This window comes from Emys orbicularis, chromosome 12, assembly GCF_028017835.1.
Source record: "Emys orbicularis isolate rEmyOrb1 chromosome 12, rEmyOrb1.hap1, whole genome shotgun sequence".
NCBI classification, from domain to species: Eukaryota; Metazoa; Chordata; order Testudines; family Emydidae; genus Emys; species Emys orbicularis.
In genome coordinates, this window is record NC_088694.1 from 807,442 (window position 1) to 829,595 (window position 22,154).

Genomic DNA, 22,154 nt, shown 5'->3' on the forward strand with positions numbered 1-22,154 from the left:
CTAAGGAAGGGCTGAATCATTTTGGCTGAAATTTTCTAAACATTTCAGCCTGAGGCAGACCGCTGTCACTGCCTCCTCCTCTATAGAGCCACAAGGCACTCTGCTCTCTTATCTACCCTCTCCCCCAATGCACGAGATCTTTGCCTTTAACCTTCGCTACCCCCTTGTCCTGACAATACTCAGGTGCATATTTAGGGATCTCCAGCGACTCCATTACTGGATACTGTCTTGTTCTCCTGGCCACACTTAAAAAGGATCCTGAAAAATCTGAATGGTTCAGAAAAGAGCTACAAGAATGATTTGAGGCCTGGAAAACCTACCTTTACACCTTACAGCGTATGACCCAAGAAGATCAATCCATTTAGATAATCAGAGAAGATTAAGAGGTGACTTGCTCAGTCTGTCAGTACTTACATGGGGAAAAGGGCTCTTCAATCTAGCAGACAAAGACAGCACAAGATCCAATGGCTGGAAGCAGCCTGGAAATGAGGCACACATTTTAACACAGAGGAGAATTAATCACTGGAACTTACCTAGGGATGTGGTGGATGCGCTATTATTTGGAGTCTTTAAATCTAAAAGATAAGCCTTAGCTGAGCCAGCCGTTATGGGTTTAATGCAGGAAAAGGCAGGATTATACAGAAAATCAAATCAGATAAACACAATGGCCCCACCAATCTATAAATCCTCCCGGACTGCCCTCTAGGCCTCTCTGACCAACATATCTGTGGCTTTATATCATTTCAGTTAAATGTCCCAAACCCCAAAAAGCTGCTCTTGGGCAGGTGCCTCCCCAAGCCAAGCTCCACCCTCTCATGTGTCTCTGGCTGCCATCACTGTCTCCAGTCCTGACATCATCTTCACCTACATTTGCACCCTGGCTGAACATGATCTCATTCACAATGGTCTCAACTACACTGTATCAGGCCTCTCCTCCTCTTGCCTGAACTATAGCAATTTCCTCTTCCAAGACCTCTGTAAGTCCCAGTACCTCAGATTCCAGCATATGCAGAGTGCTTCTGCCCCTTTCTCCTCAAATACAAAGAAGTGAGCTCATGTCACCCACAATCCTCAGCACCATTAGCTGATTCCCCCGTTATTCTAAGAGCCAGTTCAAATTTTCCCTACTCTTGACTTCACTAACAGAACGCTGATACCTCCCCCCTCCATGTCCTCTGAAACATTCTTTCTACTACTGGAGTGAAAGCCCCTCTCTGGCGTGGCTCTAAGGAGCCTATGGCCGATGTATTAGAGTGCCTACCATCTCTCCCTCTCACTGACGTGCCATTTTAAATCTCAGCAAAATGGTCTCTTTTCCCTTGCCTATGCCTCAGTCTCTGCTATTTATCGTTGGACCAGTTTTATTTAACTCCCAGACATTTTGGATATACTGTGTTTTAGCAATGCTGCACACAACTCTGCCCAACTCAACCCACAAACCCTACAGATAAACAGATTCAAAGTGTAATTCCGTAAGAAATGATCATTTTCCTAGAGTTCACCCAGTCCAGGGGCACAGGAGAAGGCAGTGAATCTGAGGGCGGGCAGGGCAGGCCCTGCCTCCCACAGACAGTCCCCGGCCCCACAGATGAGGAATAGCACCGACACCAAGGGGAGCTGTAATGCTGGTTTTTAATGTCCCTAAGAACTAGGAAACAAAAATCAAAAATAGACTTTACTTTGCTTTCTTTGATAAAAGTAATAAAACGGTTAGTGGTGTTAAATTAATCCTTAAAAAACAAAACCCAAGGAGGTTAAATAAAGCCCAGAGGGCTCTGGGTAAAAACCACAACGACTACAAAACAGCTGCAAAGACGTTTTTACACACAAAAAGAAATTCCTTTTCTCTGCTTTTCTTGTATACGGTAAACAGCTTCGGCAAACACGGAACTCGCACATGTGGAAAGGAAACATGGATGCTACGGAAACAAACCCTGCAGGGAGCACGGTCGCCACGGACAGAACTATTTACACTACGGACACGAAGCTGGGTTATGTGCCCGGCCAGCAGGAAGAGCCTCTGGCCTCTGCCGGCTTTTCTCTTGGAAAAGACAGGCTTCAGCCAGCTGCCAGGGATCTTCTAGGCCACAGCTCTGTCTGTCAGTCCGTCCGTCCGTCCGTCCTTCATCCGTGCAGCCGTCCCAGCTCCAGCTGCCTCTTCCTCAGAGCTTTAGTGTTTGAAGGGGCTGCAGACTCTTCCTATGGCTGCGACGTTTGGCTTCTTTGCCCCTCGTCTAGGGCAGCAGCCGATCTTCTTCCCACGGGGCATAAGGCGAGGGAATCTCCCTCGACTCTGGTGAGGAAAGTGGCCTTGCAGGTTTACAGAGGAAAGCAAGCAGTGTGGAGCTGCCTGAAGAGAGTCCCCCAGGCCTGGCACTACACAGCCAGCAGTCTCTCCACCTGCCACATCAAACCTCCCCTCCTCTGGAGCACTGTTACCTTCGCCCCCTGCTGTCTGTCCCCGCACACTGCCCTCTGCAGATTAATTGGCATTGGTCTCCCGGCTGGTGCTTTGCTCTCCGCCCGTCTCCCGATCTTTATCTGCTGTCGAGGAAGAAGTGGAGGAGGAAGAGGAGGTGGAGGAGGAACCCGTGGAACTGAGGGTCCGTCCCGAGTGCTTATAGGCTGTGACGAGCTCCTGCAGCCGCTCTGGCGTGGGCTCCCACTTGGTGAAGCCTGCGTTGTTTTGTAGGAAGATGATAGCAGTGTTGTGCACGGCTTTGTAGTACATCTCCTCTCTGCAAGGGAAGACAACAGGCGCTCAGTACTCGCTTCGTGGGCCTGTCCAATCAGTCGCTCAGCTGCACCTGGACCCTCCCACACTAATGTCCTCCCCATCTCCTTCCCTTCTGTCGTACTGAGGAACAGCCATTCTCTCTTAAAAGAAAGCCATACCGGTGAGTTAAAATTCAAAGACGCAGCACACAGCCCCTCACTTGGGAGGTATCTGTCCTGACGTGCCAATACAGCTATATAGCTAGGACCCCACTGCGAGCTCTGTGGTGCCCACATGGGGTCAAGAGGCTTCCAAAGGAGAACCTCAGAGAATCAGTGTGTGTTACTTCCCATGGACACTACAAGGGCTGCTCTGGCTAAGCACATACTGCAGTACCATTAGCTCCTGGGGAACAGGAAGATTGCAAGAAGCTCAACAAGTTAGAGAAGAGGGAACACTGTACAGATCTTGCAGCGTAGCTCCTACTCCAACATACACAGCTGGGAATTCCTACCATCCCAGCTACGAAAAATCATGTTGTCAGACATCCTGGGCCAACCAACTTGCTGCCCACCAAGCAAGCTGTTAGCCTGCCATACAGACGCCAATGGTGAAAACTGGCCCAAGCTTCTGCTTCTTTTTAACTGTTACTGAATGGCAGAGGCAACAGGACATTGACAAGCCCAGAAAGCTACTCTCCTCAGACTGTATGCTGGCGAGTGGCACATGGCTCTTCTCCACAGTACAATCTGACATACACAGGTCAGAAACATGTCCCTGAGGGAGAGGCTGACATCAATTTTTAATAGTAGGGAAATATACACAAATATGGTGAGCCTTGATACTGTCTGTTGAGCCCAATCTGAGATGTGCTCGAGGTTCATTTTGGATAAGTCACTTCGCTTTTTTCTTAGCCTGTTCCATACCCCTAACCAATGTCACCTCGGAGAAGGGGATTCCTGCCAAGGGCCTCTCTAAAATGCAGTACATCTCAAGAGCATCCCAACCAAGACTTGCGAGAAAGACATACTTTTTGCAGATATGCTGAGACCCGCTGCGGTATTCATGATCGAAGGCTGGCAGGATGAGCTGGTGCCGCTTGAACTTGCTTTGCTCCATGCGGGTCAGGGCTGGTGTCGGAGGGTCCCTCCACTCAGGGATGAAGACAATGAAGGAGAGGGGCTCATTGGAGCTCTCCAGCAGTTTCTAATCCACAAGGAAAAGAAAAGAAGAGTCTTATTTTTGATCAAGTAACGACAAGCACGACAGGCTCTGTGAGAAGGAAACGCACCCTTCTCTGAGACCAGCATAAGAGCTGCCCCAGTCCTCAGTGACCTGCTGATCTGTAACCCTGCCATGGGGATGCGGGATAGCAGCAGAGGAGAGAGAGAGAGAGAGAGAGAGAGAGAGGACTGTCCCAGTCCAAGCACAGTGACAGGGATAAGTGAACGTACCTCAAAGTGAGAGACCATGGCATCCATCAGTTCCTCACAGAATGGAGGATTTGCCTCAAAAGAGCCACTTATGGGGAAGAAATCCAGGAATGGGCTGAAGGGAACAAGGGAAAAGATCCCAGTTAGGGAGGACCAACTGTTAATTCAAACATCTTAGAAACCATCAGCATCTGTGAAAGGGCAGCCACATGCAACCTGACTTCCTAGCAGGGCAGGGCCTGCCACATTTACTTCCCCTGTGGCACAAACGGTCACCAAGGAGAGACACTTCACCTGGGAACCTGCAGGCCGACATTCCTTGGCTCCAAGTTCACTATTTTCAATCTCTTGTTTGAGGCTCCCTCTTCCTTCAGAACGAGAGGGGCCTATATTCACAGACCTAATGAACAAGCCAAATCCAGGGCCTGCAACACAGTCCTGTTCATTTCATAGCCAATCCATGCCCATATACCCTCACAACCAGGCCTGAAGTAAATCATAGAAATGTAGGCCTGGAAGGGACCCCAAAAAGTCATCAAATCCAGCCCCCTGTACTGAGGCAGGACCAAGTAAACCTAGACCATCCCTGACAGGTGTTTGTCAAACCTGTTCTTAAAAACCTCCAGTTATGCGGATTCGACAACCTCCCTTGGAAGCCAATTCCAGAGTTTAACTACGCTTCGAATTAGAGCGTTTTTCCAAGTATCTAACCTAACTCTCCCTGGCTGCAGATACTTCCTATCCAAGCTCTAGCGGACATGGAGAACAATTGGTCAGCCTCCTCTGTAACATTATTCACATCTGTAAAGGGCTGTTCTAAAAAGTCCCCCCTCAGTTGTTTGTTCTCAAGACTAAACAGGCCCAAGTTTTTTTTTAACCGTTCATCATACAACAGGATTTCTAAAACCTTTTATCATTTTTGTTGCTTGCCTCTGGACTCTCTTAAATTTGCCCTCATCTTTCCTAAAGTGCGGTGCCCAGAACTGGGGACAGGACTCCAGTTGAGCCCTCACCAGTGCTGAGCAGAGCGGGACAATTACCTCCTATGTCTTACATACGACACACCTGTTAATACGCCCCAGAAGGATATTAGCCTTTTTCACAACTGCATCACATTCCTGACTCTCATTCAATCTGTGATCCACTATAACCTCCAGAACCTTTTCAGCAGTACTACCAGCTAGCCAGTTATTCCCCATTTTGCAGCCGTGCATTTGATTTTTCCTTCCTAAAAGAAGTACTTTGCACTTGTTTTTACTGAATTTCATCTTGCTGAATTCAGATCAATTCTCCAATTTATCAAGCTCATTTTGAATTCTAATCCTGGCCATCCAAAGTGCTTGCCACCCCTCCCATCTTAGAGTCATCCCCAAATTTTATAAGCACATCTCCATTCCATTATCCAAGTCATTAATGAAAATATTGACTAGTACCAGACCCAGGACTGAATCCTGTGGGAACTCACTAGATACATCCTCCCAGTTTGACAGCGAACCATTGATAACTACTCTTTGAGTACAGTCCTTCAACCAGCTGTGCACCCACCTTATAGTAATTCCATCTCTAGACCACATTTCCCTGGTTTGCTTATAAGAATGTCATGTGGGGCCGTGCCAAAAGCCTTACTAAAAATCAACATATATCATGACCCACAACCAGTAGGCCAGTAACCCTGCCAAAGAAGGAAATTAGGTTGGTTTGACATGATTTGTTCTTGACAAATCTATCCTAGCTATTCCTTATTATATATTTGCTATTATCTTCTAATAGCCTAATTTTGACACTATTAATCAAATTGTAAGCAATCTACTGTTTCCCAGGTCCTCTTTGTTCTCCTTTTTAAAGATAGGTTCAATGTTTGTCCTTTTCTAGTCCTGTGATACCTCACCTGTCCTCCAGGAGTTCTCAAAGATAACTGCTAAAAGTTCTGCGATTGCTTCAGATTCTTTAGCCTTTTCTTTCCGTATTTTGGCTTGTGTTCTTTCCCTCTTGCTGTCCATATTAACTATTTGAATATCTGGTCACCACTAATCTTTTTAGTGACGACTGAAGCAAAATAGCAATGAACAACTCAGCCTTCTTGATGTCATCAGTTATTAGCTGTCATCAATGAGAACTTAAGTCCAGGATAGAGTTCCCACCCCAGCCAAAAATGCACGCACATAGGTATACATATGGCAAGGGCAACAGAATGCAAGACTCACCCCCTGGATCCAAAATACCCATCTGTGTCCAGGAAGGCCGAACAGTATTGTTTAAAATAGCAGTTCAGGGGCGAGGCAAAGCATTCAAAACTCACTCCAAAGAGCTTGTGGAGGGCTTCAAAGACATGCACCGGGAGTGCCCCCTGCAGGCCAGTTCCTTCATACAGACCAACACCAAACATCATCTGAGGAGAGCAAACCCTCTGTGAGTGATTCCCGTAAGAGCTGAGCGCCACCACTGCTTCCCTCTCACTGCACTCTGACCCAGGGCCACATACCCCATTCCACCAGGCTGACAGCACCCCTTCTTTGCCCCACACTCTCAAGTCTCCAGAACAGTCAAGACTGCCCTCTAGACACTTCGTCCAACTGGGCCCCACCATCACACATCACCAATCACCACACATTCCTTTCTAGGAAGCTCCCCTCACCTGGAACTCAGGTTCATTTGGTAAATGTGTGTACTTCTCCAAGCTTGAGGGCTTATGTCAAGACAACGTGATAGTTCCCCAGCGTAGCACCCTACCCTAAAATCTCAGAGAAAACCCTGTTTTAGCCCAACTTTGCTCCATTTCTGGATCGATTGTTCATAGTTTTCTGCTGGGTCTCCCAGAGCACTGCTCACAGTGTCAGTATTACAATTCCACCAGAGCTGCCTGCTGCCCAAAAGCTGAGAAGGAACCAGTACCTGATATCTACGGAGAAGGCACCAAACCCTGGGCAGAAACCTCTCACAGCCAGAGTCGTCAATGCAACTGTACCGATAGAGAAGCCACTGGAAGAGAAACCCAGGTAATTAAAAATAGCAGTAAAGGAAGCAGGAGAGTTCGAGAGCCACAGGATGCTGACTGAAGTTATAAGGAATCAGAGATGGTGGATGCTAGTACAATCCCATCCATTGAGCGAAGCAGACACTGAGGTGATGGGAGAGGTAGAGACGTTAGAGAGCTTTGTAGCATTTTTCAGGAACTCCTACTTTTAATGTGGCACACTGCAGGCTAGACACTAGAGGGAACTTACTTTTCACCACAGACCCCACATCCAGAGTGGGGCTTGCTGTGGGGTGGGCATGTGACACAAATCAGGACCCTGGGGGCCTAACACCACTCTTCAGATAAGCCTCCCAACAGACGGTAGGAGCTGTCCTGACTTCAGCAGGTATTATTATTTAACACTCCTGTGGCAGTAGCAGCTAGAGGCTTCCGCCAGGTCAGGGGCCCACTGCGCTAGGCACTGGACAAACATGTAACGAAGAGCCGGCCCCGCTCCATGGAGCTCATTGTTTTTAAGATTCTTTTCTCCCTCAGGGCATGGACTGTCCCTCATTATACATTTGTGCAGGCCGATCATCTCTAATCAGACTACTGGTCCGTCGAGTCCTGCACAGGCAGCCAATAGCTGATGCTTCAAAGGCAAAAAGCTAATGAGGCACCTGGCCAACTGAGCAAAGTTGCTCATATGGGGAGGGCGATTCCTTTCTGACCCCACCACTGATCAGCTAACACCCTGAAACAGGTGAACTTGTGATTTTAGTTTGCATTATTACATGTTAGTGGTCATAAAATGACCTAGCCATGGTCCTTCACTCGGTGACCAGTAATGACACGTGTTTCACAGGATGCCTACACATGGAGGAATTGCTGCCTTTTATTGGCTCTAAATACACTGCACTCTAAGTTTTAATGGATGGCCTTTTAACGAGTGGCCTAAGACTGAAGGGCTGGGTAACAGCAGGCAATGATCAGTTTTCACTTAGACCCTTCAGCATTCTGAGCCCATAGGCCAGTCCATAAATACTTCATTGTTTGTATAGTTCCCTGTCATAGACTGAGGCCTGCTTTGGCCTCTACATTCTTCCCCACACTCCCCGCTGGATCTCTGAATTCTCAAACTCTCTCTCAAAGTCAAGCAGCCACCACTGGGCAGAATTCCCCTGGCAGTGTGGAAAGAGACCATGCTGTTTCAGAGTCCCTCTCAGAAGGCAAGGAGAAGGCAGACCGCTCCCATTAAAAGGCAATTCACAAGGGTGAGTGTTTCTCTTGCTCAGCAGGATTGAAGTACAGCCCTTACCAGCTTGCTGAAGTAGTTGCGGCTCACTTTCACCATCTCCCCCTTGTACCGAACACATGCCACATTGTTCTCCACGTGCATTTCTACATTGGGGACTGGTGGGGAAGGGATGGCCAGTCTCACTGGGTAACAGTATACAAGCCGGTCCTGGACCTCTGGTGCTTCTACCTCGGCTATGTGGGAGACAGAGAAAGACAGTCACATTAGAACCCAAGCACACTAAGGGGACAGGCCCCACCTCCACCCCAAAGACAGGAGTGATGGGTCTGGAGCGACGGCAGTAGGCCCCACTCCAAACACATAAGGAGACAGGACTGGGGTGGTCACATCACAGGTCAACCAGGCAGTCCACTCAGGCACCCAGTTAAGAGCTGAACCTGCAGCTTACTTTAAACACTTGTTGGCCAAGTGAAGCAAGACCCTACACTCACCTCAATGGCACTCCTCTGGCTGTAACACAATAACTCTAGACCAGGGGTCGACAACGTTCGGCACGCGGCTCGCCAGGGTAAGCACCCTGGCGGGCCGGGCCAGTTTTATTTACCTGCTGACGCGGCAGGTTCGGCCGATCGTGGCCCCCACTGGCCGCGGTTCGCCGTCCCGGGCCAATGGGGGTGGCAAGAAGCCGCGGCCAGCACATCGCTCGCCCACGCTGCTTCTTGCCGCCCCCATTGGCCCGGGACGGCGAACCGCGGCCAGTGGGGGCCGCGATCGGCCAAACCTGCCGCGTCAGCAGGTAAATAAAACTAGCCCGGCCCGCCAGGGTGCTTACCCTGGCGAGCCGCGTGCCGAACGTTGCCGACCGCTGCTCTAGACACTGTAGCCAATCAATCCCAAGATTTCAGGGAATGTTCTGGGCATCCATAGACACAAAGCTATGGCTTTTGATGTAAACTGGAACACTAGACAAGCCAGATTAAGAGGAAAATCAAGGCCCCCAGGCTGGTGCTGCAAGAAGAATCTCTCTATTGCCCCCTGCTGATGCCTATGCAGATCAGCAACAGCTGCTTAATTTGCTGTGGGGCCCAGGGAAGATTGTAACCTGGAGTCTAAGGCCATGTCTACACTAACACTTATGTCAGCAAAAAACTTATTGCTCAGGGGTGGGGAAAAAAACAAACAAACCCCATACACGAGTGACTTGGCAGGAGAGCATGTCCCGCCAGCATCGCTACTGTCACTCATTGGGAGTAGTTTAATTATCCCGTCGGCATAGAGCGGCTACACGGGAGACCCCACAGGAGTGCACCTGCAGCGGTACAGCTGTGCCGCTTGTAAGATCACTAGTGTAGACACAGCCTAACAGAAATAAGATAGCAGGTTTGTAAGGGAGGAAGTAGGGACCAGGAGGAGGGAATGGAGAAATGGTGGGGCAGGAAGCAGACATCTGGGAGGCATTAGAGGATACTGGCCATCTAGTCTTCAAGATGCAGGTGGAAGGTGGCGGGGAAGGAAGGAGAACCAGACAATGCTCTCCTACTGTGCTATTGTCACTTGAGCTACCACTGGACCCACCAGGTCTACCCTAATCAAACATGGCCCCTAGGATTCAGAAAGCACACCGCCCCGCACTACAACGAGTTGCATTTGAATAGGACAGGCTAGGTTGCATTCCATCATTCTGTTGTCATGTGCTGCGCTGTACTGTGCCTCTTCAGAGCTTGCTGCCTACCAGATATATTGTGCTCCTTGAGGATGGCAAGATGCTTTTCCCGGATCCGCTTGACATACTCGAGCGATATGTGGTAAATCTTACTGCAGATGCCTTCAACAGAGTCCTTGGCTGCAGCAGACACATGGGGCCCACATTGCTTACGTAAGTGCTCTAGGCGGTCCTGCAGGGTCAGAGAGAGAGAGAGGCCCTTACACACCACAATCACCAACTCTCCATCAGCCTTTCACCAAATTCACACGGGCTTCTAACAAGGTGTCACAGACTCACAGATTGTACCCATTCTTGGCCCCATGCGGTGTGTGGGGGGTGCCCCTTTCAGTGAGACAGCCCTTCTCCCGGGGGTCCACTCTCTCTCGGGGTTACACCCCCCCACAAGGCTCTCTCCTCTGTAAGGATAAGGCCTTTGTCTGCAGCCATATTAGGAGAGCAGCAGCCATTAGCCAAGAAGCAGAAAGTCACATCCTCACATTCCATCTAAATTGCATCAAATCAATGTAATATTGGATTATTAAGAAGGCTCCTGTCCTAACAGTACCCACCATCACCAGATAAAGAAACAGATCTTAAGATGGTTAAAGAAAACTTTGTTTGATTTCGTTCTGTCGGGCAAGAAATCACTTAACAGTTGTGATTGTAAAATCTATACTTTATTGTTTTGCCTTTTGGTCCCTATTTCTCTGGTTTAATCTGTATGGTCTCTGTCTGGTTCTTTGATATGTTAGGATTGGTTAGAAAATTGTTTAGTAATATTTTAGTAAAATGAGCAACTCCGGGACACAGCCCCAAGATCAGCTGCCAGACCTCAACACGCTGCCAACCACCACACCGTGCAGAAGCTGGAGTCCCCTAGATGGCCTGATCCTGACTGGCCATCATCTGCCTTATTGGGAGTGGTGAGCATTGTCTGCGTAGCGTGTGCATTCTGTTTTGGTGATTGTTAATAAATAGAGGTTAAGCAGGATATTACCGTGTAAAGCTCTTTCACTGGTAAAAGACCCCGCAAACCCACAGAGTGCAGGGTTACACCAGAGCCCTAGGAACAGGGTAAGGGTGGGTGCCCCTAGAGCTTGTGAGTAGCAGAGAATTTTGTGCAGGTAACACTTCTATCTCACAAAGCAGCTGTAAGTGAGAAGACAACCACAAACTATCCAACGAGGGGCTTTTCCTTGCCCTCTACCTTTTCTTCAATTCAGTGCATTCAGTTGTACCGAGCTGGAAAGGGGATACTGACCATGTAGTCCTCCTTAGAGGCTGAATGGTCCCGTCGCAGCCAGCTGAAGGTGTCCTCCACATTCCATTTCACAACTTTCCTACTGTCTGGTGATGCACTCCTGCACACAATGGGGAAATAGGAATTTACCCCACAGCTGCTGTGACATGTCCCTTCCCAACACAGGCCCCGCTATCAGTGGGGGAAATGTGGCAGCCGTGTCTTCCGCAATGCAGTGCCCTCTCACTGCCATCCAGGATTCCTGTGGGCAGTTTCTCAGACGCCTGCCTGATCAGGACCTGCCATGCTGTCTCCAAGACAATGTAGATGGCTGCTCTCCTCTCTGCAACAGGAGAGGTAAGTGAAGGAATTGTCCTAACTGACTAATGGTCCTTTCATCTCCAAAGGTGTCCACTACTGGAAGCGTCAAGGGAAGGCATAAAATCCTCCACTCCCCAATGAACTAAAATTAAAACTGAATCAATGGAAGCTGCAACCTTCTACCACAGGGGTCCCCAACGTGGTGCCCGCGGGCGCCATGGCACCCGCTGGGGCATCTAAGTGCACCAGCGTACTGGCCGGCGGACAAGCATCCGCCGAAATGCCGCCGAGAAGCAGCGTCATCCAGAGGTGTCGCCGCCGAAATGCTGCCGATTTTCGGCGGCGATGCCTCTGGATGACGCTGCTTCTTGGTGGCATTTCGGCGGCGACGCCTATTGATGTTGCCGCTTGTCAGCGGCATTTCAGCGGATGCTCATCTGCCGCCATGGTCCTCCGTGGCTCGTCTGGCACCCGCCAGACGAAAAAGGTTGGGGACCCCTGTTCTACTATGTCTGGACTGGACTATCTGTATAGGGTTTAAATTTTGAGCTCCTTGGGGCAGGGCTCTGCCTTGCTTCAGCCACCAATGCTGCTCAATGAAAAGTAATATGGCATCTCACTGTGCCATTCTGTACCTCAGCCAGGAATTTGTTCTTTCTTCCTGATCCTGAAGGATCTTTAGCTCTTATCATTTTTAACCTAACTTGTGCACATACTATCCTCATTAATAGAAAGCCTAGCAAAAATAAAGGATTGACCTATTTGTCGCAATACTATCCTGTAATGGAGAGTTCCACAGAGCATTCACACGCTGTGTAATATTACCTTTTATCCATTTTAAATTGGTTGCCTTTTCCTACCATAGGTGCCTACTGTTCTTGTCTTATCACAAGGATACACAGCACCCAGTTGGCCTTCTCTGTGCCAGGCATTTCACAGATTCTCACTATCTCCTCGTCTTCTTTCCAATCTCAATAGCATAAATCTTTCCAAACTCATGCCCTACTGATCTGCTCCCCCACAGGATGCTGCCGATCATTTTCATTGCCTTTCTTGGGGGTCTTTTCTAGTCCTGCTTTGTTCTTACTGAGAAGAGGTGACCAATACTGAGAAGAATTCAAGGTGGGGATGCAACTGCCACTTCTAGAAAGGCTTTAGAATATTCTCTGCTCTCAGAAGCTGATAATACAAACTGCAAGAGACAATCCCAACCTGGATTCAATAAGCCGTTTCGCAGCCTCGGCATATTTGAATAGCAGTCGCTTGGCTTCCTCACGGAACTTGATTCGGGATAATCTGAAACAAATACAAATACACACACATCACAGTCAGCTCCCAGTTACCACACCAAGCAGGAAGCATCAGGGCCAGCTCCCACCCTTCACTCAAGCTTGCTGCTTCTCCACTGGGGAAAGTGAAACTCAGCAGTAAAGAATCCCCTAGGAAAACCCCTAGAATACCCCAAGAACAGAAACCCCACAGGTGCACTTTGCTTGAGCAGTACCTGATGGGAATGTCATTCATGATTTCTCTGAACATGGAAGGAGAGACTACTGGCTCACAGTTGCTTGGTAACAGAGGGTCTGTCCCTTTATCCACTACCTTCCGCTCCAACATCCAGCGATTAAATGATTCCCGTGGAGGGTCAATCCCTAGAGGATAAGAAAAAAAGTTTGCTTATTACTATTTAATATTAGTATTATGGTTAGGGCCCTACCAAATTCACAGCCATGAAAAACGCGTCACGGACTGTCAAATCTGGTCTTCCCCCAATGAAATCTAGTCTTTTGTGTACTTTTACCCTACACTATACAGATTTCACGTGGGAGACCAGCATTTCTCAAATTGGGGGAGCTGACCCAAAAGGGTGTTGTGGGGGGGTGCCGCAGGGTTATTTTAGTGGGGTTGCGGTATTGCCACCCTTACTTCTGCACTGCTTTCAGAGCTGGGTGGCTGGCGAGCGGCGGCTGTTGGCCGGGCACCCAGCTCTGAAGACAGCACCCCAACAGCAGCAGCGCAGAAGCAAGGGTGGCAATACCACAACATGCCATCCTTACTTCTGCCTTCAGAGCTGGGCTCCTGGCCAGCTGCCACCGCTCTCGTGCTGCCCAGCTCTGAAGGCAGCGCCGCCGCCAGCAGCAGCACAGAAGTAAGGGTAGCAGTACCGCAACCCCCCTACAATAACCTTGCGACCGCCCCCACAACTCCTTTTTGGGTCAGGACCCCTACAATTACAATGCACTGAAATTTCAGATTTAAATAGCAGAAATCATGAAATTTTGATTTTTAAAATCCTATGGCCATGAAATTGACCAAAACGGACCATGAATTTGGTAGAGCCCTAATTATGGCACTGCCTAGATGCTTGGATCAGGGTCTCATCCTGCTGCATGCAAGCTCTGCTTGAGAAGTCTACAATCTTATGCTCTTTGACACAATTTTAGAAAGCCACATAAGGAAGGCAAAGAACAGGGAAGAGGAGAGACAGACTAGATGGGCAGATGAAGATGAGACAGAAGGAAGGAAAGCAAGGCACTGCAGTGGTAGGGGGAAAGAGAGAGAGAGAGACACAAGAATTTACCCTCTCGCTGCTGGCAGAGCTCCCGGTAATGCTGCCGCAGCTTCAGTATGAGCTGGGATCGAAGCAGCTCCACCTCGGGGTGCAGAGGCAGCACTTCAGAGGGTGCCCTCTGCTTAATCACTGCATTTGTTTGGATATCCAGGTCCCAGTATACTCTGCGGCAGAAGCAACGGTCGTCAGGATGGTCAGATATTTAACCAATTGTCTCCCCTTAAAGAAGTCACCTTGGGACGTACCAGCAGTCAGAAGACTGAACCACCCAGCCTTCCCCAACCTGGAGCCTGCCAAGTTCCCCTTCACAGGCATGGGGGAAGTCTGCTGTCCCCAACTTGGTAACAAGGAAAGAGCAGAAGCAAAGAGGAGACAACTCACTCAGTTGGTCGTAAAAGAGCTGCCTGTTGTTTATCTTCGGGTGTAATACCACACAACTTTAAAATAGGGGTTCCTGGAATACTGGGAGAACTGGGGACTGGCTGGGCAGTAGGGGTCCCTGGAACATCCACCTGAGAGTGAGAAATGCCAGTCATTACCCTAGAAAGTAAGGCACTGGCGCACCATGCCGATTATCCCCCAAATCACTCCCTCAACAGTGCAGAACTCAGGATGCCCAGCTGATTGCTAGAGACAGAGTATGTTCACGTTGCCTCTGGCATACACAAATATGGGCACCTACATTACCCCATTGTTCAGTCATAGCCCATTTCCCAGCACAGAGGCACACACAATTCCCTCACCGCCACAAGTACAATAACTATTGGGTATAGGTCTGAGTCCGATTTTCCTGTTCTTTGGGTGCCAGGCGACATGGGGCTGAGTTACTAGACAGTAACTGGGGCTGTCCTCTGACCTTGAACAGTTCAGGTGACTCTTTGAGATCAAGTTCCAGGCCCCCTTGATTTCTGTTTCTAATACAAGTCTCACACATGGAAGGAAGGGACACACAGTGAAGACAGTGCCTTTGTACAGAGATTCCTTTAGGATTACTTACTCTGTGCCACTCTAGGAATTCAGGCTAATGAGGCTTAAATATCTTTTCCTGTCACAGCGCAGCGACCACCACTTTGTAAAACTTCTGAACAGAAACATTAACTCTTATCAGCAACAACTGAACATCTTTCATTTGAACACAATTATCTCAAAGCTTACCTTCAGCTTATCCTCCCATCGTATTCCTATCCTTACTCCTCCCATTTACTCAATCCTCAGAGAATGTTGCAATTCACAGAGATTCACTCACAGATTCTTGGCTGTAAAGTCCTCCAGGACACCTCCCTAACATGTTCTCTTTCACAGCCCAGTCACCATCTCACAAAAATAACAGCTAGGAAGAATCTTCTCTTTGCCAACTGGTTTGTGCTTGCTAATGCTCCCAGATTCAGCTGCTGCAGTTTTGATCAACAGCAGCAAGATTTGTGTGCTCTCTCTCTCACCGTGGCCTGTGCTTTTCAGCCCTCATCACCTCCCTCAAATGAATGCCTCACTCTCTCTGGGACACAGCCTCCCGCCTCCCATCTGCTGTGCACTATGGAATCTGATATCTTTGGCCTTTCATTACTGGAAGCACCTTTCGGTTGACTTCCTGGTTTGGTAGGAGTGGTTACTTTCAGGCTGGTTTGACAGGAGACCTTCCCTTTAGAGGCACAGCATGCAAGGCCAGAAACAACCACCAGATCATCCAGTCTGACCACCTGTATATCGCAGGCCACCAACACCAGTCAGCACCTGCACACTAACCCAGCAACCAAAATTTGATTAAAGTATCACAGCCCACAGGAGACCAGACTGTTCTGTGCACGGGGAAAGAATAGGAGGGAACTAGGGGCACAAGTGCCCCAGGCCTCTGCAATGGCATAGACATGATTAAGTGAGATATATCCAGATAATCCTGGCAAGTGACCCACACCCACATGTTTCAGAAAAAGGCGAACTACCCCTCCCTCCCCAAGATCACTGCCAACATGACTAGAGGGAAAATTCCTTCCCAATGCCACATATGGTGATCAGTTAGATCCTGAGCATGCCCCTTTCAGGCTCAGAAGGCTGATACACAAGGCTCTGCCCACTTGCTGCACTGTACTTAGACACATTATCTGTAGTAGGAGACAGTCAGAAATTTGGAGTCATCCTGTCACCTTAATCCCTTTTGTAGGCGTTTCTCTGCTCTCCAGGCATTCAGCAGCCTTAGCCCAGTGCAGACTGCCTCAGTTCCACTCCCTTTTCCCTCAGCAACCCAGGTTTTTCCTCAATATTCAAAATGTGTCGCCACAGAATCTTCAGTTCTTGTAGGAGCTTCCATGAGTAACTCAGCTCTGTCATCTGCTGGCCAATTCTTTAGTAGCCGCCCTCCTTCTGTCTAATCTTAAACTATATTTGACATTAATTCTAGTGTTTAGTCCAACCTGGATGTGCTTAAGGACACCTTACAGAGAACTAGGACACACCTTAGCTTTCTTCACGCTGTTACCACTGGGCTGAACTTCCTCAGAGAGTCTCCTCTTCCTTGGCTTGCTCTCCGGAGTGGTTTCCAACACTCCTCCTTCCGCAGGCATTGGAGCAGCATTCAATCCCAGAGGATCCGACTAAGAGGATAGTTACAACAAGAATCATTAGTTCACAAGCCTTCCACAACTCCAACTGGAGAGAACAAGCTCTCGTCTTCCCCATTTCATTGCCCCAATCTCTCAAGTGGAGAGAAACTGGGGCATTATAGGTTGACACATGAAGAGAGTAGGTAATTCCAGCAGTGTCCCCACCCCAAAAAGAGAAATGCCTAGCCAAGGCCAGATAAGACACTTGTAGCAGGGTAAGCTGCTTCCCCACAGTGTCCTGCCAGTACCAGACACCTTCATCCCAAGAGAGGAGCAGACCCTCAGAAGAGGAGCTCTCTCTCTATAATCCCACTCCAACAGGAGTGCCATATAAATCCCAGTAGGGCATCCCCGCATCACTATGACCACCTGAGGCAAACAGTTACTCACAATGACATCGTGCTGTCCCAGGACAGGCATCTCCCACAGTGACTGGTTGGTGAAACGGTTGAAGTAGTAAGGGCGATTCTCCCGTTTGCTCCAGCACTTCTCCCAGCCAGCCTGCACCAGCTCATCTAGGAGAGAGGAAAAGTATCAGCACAAGAGCAGCCCTGGACAGCAACCCTGCTGCTCCAGTCCCCATCACTGTCACAGCACATGCCAAACTAGGGGTGGGGGGTGGGAAATATCATCCCAAAATCCCCTCTACCACTCAGAGAGGCTCCTTACCCTAAACTTTCCCCTCTCCCTCTCTGCTGCCACAGGGCTCCAGAATCATATCCCTGACCCCCTAAACAGCAGAACAAGTACCTGGCAGGTCCTGCACCAGTCGGATGGGTTTCGGGGAGCTGGGCTGGTTCTGGTTAGAGGTACCAGGTGAGTGACTCATCAGAGAAGCTTCCTCCCCGGGGCTGCCGTGATTCTCATTGGCCATTTCTCAGCACATGCACTAGAGAAAATATACACAAACAGCACATCAAAATATGATTTGTGCAAGGCTGGCCCTGTGCCCAGAGCCAGTTCAACAGCTTAGCTCTAGCAATACAATCCTGTATCAGCAACAACAGAGGGCTTGAAACTGGGTGGGGGAGCACCTGACTCCAGGGCAGAAAGCTGTTACAGATGGCTGTTAACCTAATTACACACTGATTAATAGGAACTTTTAACTCTGAACAGCACACAAGAGGGGAATCACTTAGCAGCATTAAAAAACACACAACTTACAACTAGACATCAGAAAGGTCAAGTGTCTGATACCCTACTGGCCTACCTGGAAGAGAAACCACTTCTCACCTGAGAACATATGCAGCCCTCCCCCATCTCAACCATACCAGGAACAGAGTGCACCCTCATCTGCTCCCATAATCTTTATAAGATAGCATTGGCTTAAAACAATATATACACACACAAACTTTGTTAGCTTTAAACTTGAGGCATCTATTAAACATTCAAGTACTACATAAAATAATTCCACTGCTCTTAGAAAGACAACCAGTGAGATCCACAAGCAAACACAGGCTGGGAGGCAAGAACTCCTTGGTCCTGTCACTGACTTGCTCCAGGGCTTTGAACAAGCTACCACACCTCTCTGTACTTCAATTTCTTGAGCTGCAAAATGGGGGTGACACTCCTATCTCTCTCCACAAAAGGGAACGTGGAGGTTAATTAGGTCATACTGCTAAAGCATCCTGTAAGTATTATTAAATGTTGTCAGTTGGAGAGACAGGCTCTTCTCTTCTCAGTCAACCCTCCCTGTGAAGCTATCAAAACACTTGTCCTGGGTCAAGTATCAGAGATGGCTTCTCTATCAAACCTAAACATGCTGGCTCTACAGTGAAGCAAGGAAAAAGGGATGAATGTTAAGGAGTTTTCAGCAGTTACCCCCGTTTTCCCAACTCCAACTGGGCAGGTGCCTTTGTATTTCACCACCCTTCTGTCCCCCCCAATTCAGTATCTAAGACAGTGGCACCTCTTTGCCATTAAAGAAGTTTATTTAAGTGGCACTAATATAAAATAATAGTGCAAAGTGACCATGCTCTCATCTTTCATCTATAGAGACCCATGTTAAAATCCTAGGTCACGTGATAAATCTGGTGGTCACTCAGTCTACTCCCTTCCTGCACACATCACAACAGGCAGTACGTTCAGCAGAAGTGGAATAGAAGGAAGTTCTACGAATCAGGAATGAGCACTGGCTGCCTGTAACTACAAAAGGAGAATATGGTGCAGGTCAGAACTGAAGTGTATTGGTAGGCATGCCTGGCGGGGGAGGTGCCACAAAGGGGGAACCACCCTCCTTCCTTCTCCCCGTAAAGGCAATATAGTGGGTTAATGGAAGCGCCAGTAAAGGCAATATAGTGGGTTAATGGAAGCGTGCAGGTCTTCTAGAAGTCTTGATTCTCCAGAGCCAGGCAAGAGACAAGCCCACAGCTGAAAGGCTGTATATTATCCGAGAGCACCTATTAGCCTGCACCACAGCATACAAATATTTAGACCCTTCAGCAAGTGGAGAAGTTATATTAATTTTGCATATCTGTGCTGTGTTTCCTCCACTCTAACCCCAGGGTGACTTCTACAGTCATCCTAACCAGGAGTGAGCAGAGGCTGCAAAACTAGCTCAATCATTTTGCAGGAAAAAAGCAACAGCTCAGCCCCACGCTAAAGTCACGTTTATGCACCAGACCATAGCTGGAATCTGTGTTTCACAGGGCTCCGGCCTCACAAGCTTCATTACATAGTCCATTAATCACCCATCTTGTCTGACTTTTAAAAGCTTTTATTCCTTCCTCTTTAGAAAAATATGTAAAAGACCCAAGCCTATGCTTATTCAATGTGATTGCTGGTGTGTCCTCCGTTATAGATTGTGTGCATTATACTTAAATGTAGTGGGGTAAGGCCCAAAATAAACCAGGTGTGTACTTCAAGAAGCTACAGGTATTTACAGGCTACAAAGTGTTAAATAAAATGACAGAAGTTGGTGCAAGGTTTGATATGTGGCGTATATAATAATATTTAGCTAATGCTTTTCATCCATAGAGTTTAAAGCACTTAACAAATGAAGTGCCATCTCCATTTACAGACAGGAAAATGGAAGCAGAGAGAGTGATTCTTCCCAACTCACTGAAGAAAGTGTGGCTGAGTAGACTATAAACCCAGGTCCCTTATACCCAGTCCCCTTCTCTCTCCAGTGGGCCATGCTGATGGGAATATTTGGAGGAGCAGTTTGGCCTGTATCTCACCAATGCTCGGACTTAAAATGGATCCAAAATAACCATTATATATTGGTTATGTTATCAGTGTTGTGTACAGTACTTTACAGACATAAGATCTGGTCCCTGCCCCAAAGAGCTTATAACCTGGAAGTGGTAACTACCAAAACAGAGTACAGTAAGGTGGAAGAAGACACACAGCAAGGGAGTACAGCCAGAAGGAGCATGATTTGTTCCACTTCATCAATAGGGGATTTTACATGTTTCGCTCTATAATCAGACAGAAGGACGGATGCGGCCATTAGGAATTAGCAGCAGAGGGGGGAGACATTTTGAAGATAGTTCCTGTCGGCTGCTCGCTGGGGCTGGGAAAGTTGAACACCATCACAACTCATTTCCGCACTGCTTTTGGGTGTCAGTCTGGCAGCACAGCCTATGGAACTGTAATTGCTCAACCCCAGAGTGTATCCATCCTAGCCCCCGGGCTATTTCTATTGAGAATGACACTGACAAACTAATGATTTGGTTGTTGTTTTTAATGGGGAACACATGGGAAGGTCATTGGTAAGAAGCAGAAGAATGCACTTGTGTTAACTCACATGAACATCAAACAGAAATGACACGAGCCTAGCGTACAGTCTGAAAGAGCCCGTGACAGCGAGAGGCAGTGCGCGCCGGGAGCGCGGCGCGGCGCAGCTGGTGCAGGGTCAGGCAGAGCCGGGCACTTGGGCTGCGGAGGCGACGGCGATACCCAGAGGCGGAGGCAGGAGGCTGGAGATCCCGCGATCGGAGGCGCCGTCCCTTGCCGGCCAGGAGACGCGGAACAGCAGGGCCCGGCTCCCCGCTGCCGAGCGGCGTCCAGCCGGGCCGGGGTCGCGGAGCTCCGTGGGCGCCGCCGAGCTACTTACAATTGCGGGTTGGGTCGCGGGCCTCGCTCTCCTCTCCAGCCACGCCGTGCGCTGCGCGGGGCTGCGGCCGCATCTTCACAGCGGGCGGGGGCGCGCCTGGCCCGCGGCGGGCGCTACGGGGCGAGAACAGGCCGCATTAGTGCCCGCCCGCCCCTGCCCCGCGCCGGGGGCCCGCGGCCTGCTCACGCGCCCGCGCTTGTTGCCCGGCTCCCGGAGTGCGCAGGCGCGGGGACGCGGTCCCGCTCCCGCTCCGTCCCCGTGCGCGCTCCCGGGCCCCAGACCGCGGCGGCAGAGGGAGCCCGCGGCCGGGCCTCGCGCGGACAGCGGCGGCCGGGAGCAGGGCGCGCAGGACTCTAAGATGGCGGCCGAGGACCCGGGGCCGCCTCCCCCTCAGCCGCGCGGGTCCCTCACACCCCCCTCCCGGCGGCGCGGCCCCGCCCCGCCTCATCTCCCGGGGCGCGGCCCCTGCCCACCCGGGCGCTGCCGGTACCTGCGTGTGAGGTCAGGGGCTGGGGGCACCGGAGAGCGCTCCGCTTCCTGCTAACGTCCCGCCTCCGCCGCGCCCTCCCCTCCGCCGCCATCTTGTATCGGGACCCGGAGCAGCCAGTGCGCAGCCGCTGGGCCGCCCCGCCCGGGGTACTGCGCAGGCGCCGCTGTCGAACTCAGACACTGCGCAGGCGTGACTCTCTCCACGCCCCAGCCTCAGGCAATGCGCATGGGTAAAAGCTAGACTCGCTCTTCAGGTGCCAACAATACGCATGCGCTAATCCAGCAGCGCCCTGTTGCCTTCCTGGCGCCATCTTTAGTGTGGCCTTATTGGAACTCCTGGGAGGCTCCTCCCCTCTGGGCGGGGCCAGGCACGGAGGCCGGCTGGGGGGCGGAGCTCTAGTCCCCAGGACCAGGGCTTCTATATCCTGGGAAATTTCCCAAACTCTGGGAATTTTTGAGTAAAATGTTTCAACTTGGGAAATTGGGAATTTTCATTCAAAACCTAAATAATCCTGGGAAAATTTCATAAAAAGTAAAAGACTTTCCAAATCTCAAAAATCCTGGGAAGTTTTCATAAAAAGTAAAATATTTGCGCTTCTTTTAAATTTCCCTCAAAATGTGTTCTTCGATTGGTGAATATTTGTCACGTGATTTTCATAAAATCGTGCCGCTCTCCTATTGGTGGTGCTTCAATGTACTATATCATGATAGCACAAGTGAAGTGACAAGTGCGCACATGCACTCGCAACAAACCAACCTCAGCAACAGTTGGCTGGCAGGTAATGAGGCGATGGTTATCAAATTTATCTT

At 49.5% G+C, this 22,154-nt stretch overlaps 1 protein-coding gene across 3 annotated transcripts; it reads right to left on the minus strand.

Moving 5' to 3' along the window:
• Positions 1-594: 594 nt before the first annotated feature.
• On the minus strand, positions 595-21,459 carry PCIF1 (phosphorylated CTD interacting factor 1). 3 transcript variants are annotated; one of them, XM_065414222.1, is made up of 17 exons: positions 21,346-21,459; positions 20,856-20,968; positions 17,549-17,687; positions 17,189-17,313; positions 16,652-16,789; positions 14,583-14,713; positions 14,211-14,365; positions 13,134-13,281; positions 12,842-12,925; positions 11,330-11,429; positions 10,096-10,258; positions 8,424-8,596; positions 7,042-7,128; positions 6,354-6,538; positions 4,171-4,264; positions 3,747-3,922; positions 595-2,738 (listed from the first exon to the last, which is right to left on the minus strand). In XM_065414222.1, the coding sequence occupies exons 3-17, from the start codon at positions 17,670-17,672 to the stop codon at positions 2,483-2,485; spliced, it is 2,139 nt and encodes a 712-aa protein (XP_065270294.1). In that variant the 5' UTR covers positions 17,673-17,687; positions 20,856-20,968; positions 21,346-21,459; the 3' UTR covers positions 595-2,482. The 3 variants fall into 3 exon arrangements, with proteins under 3 accessions (XP_065270294.1, XP_065270295.1, XP_065270293.1); XM_065414223.1 differs by lacking the exon at positions 20,856-20,968; XM_065414221.1 differs by lacking the exons at positions 20,856-20,968; positions 21,346-21,459 and adding an exon at positions 20,547-20,745.
• Between the last annotated feature and the right edge of the window lie 695 nt (positions 21,460-22,154).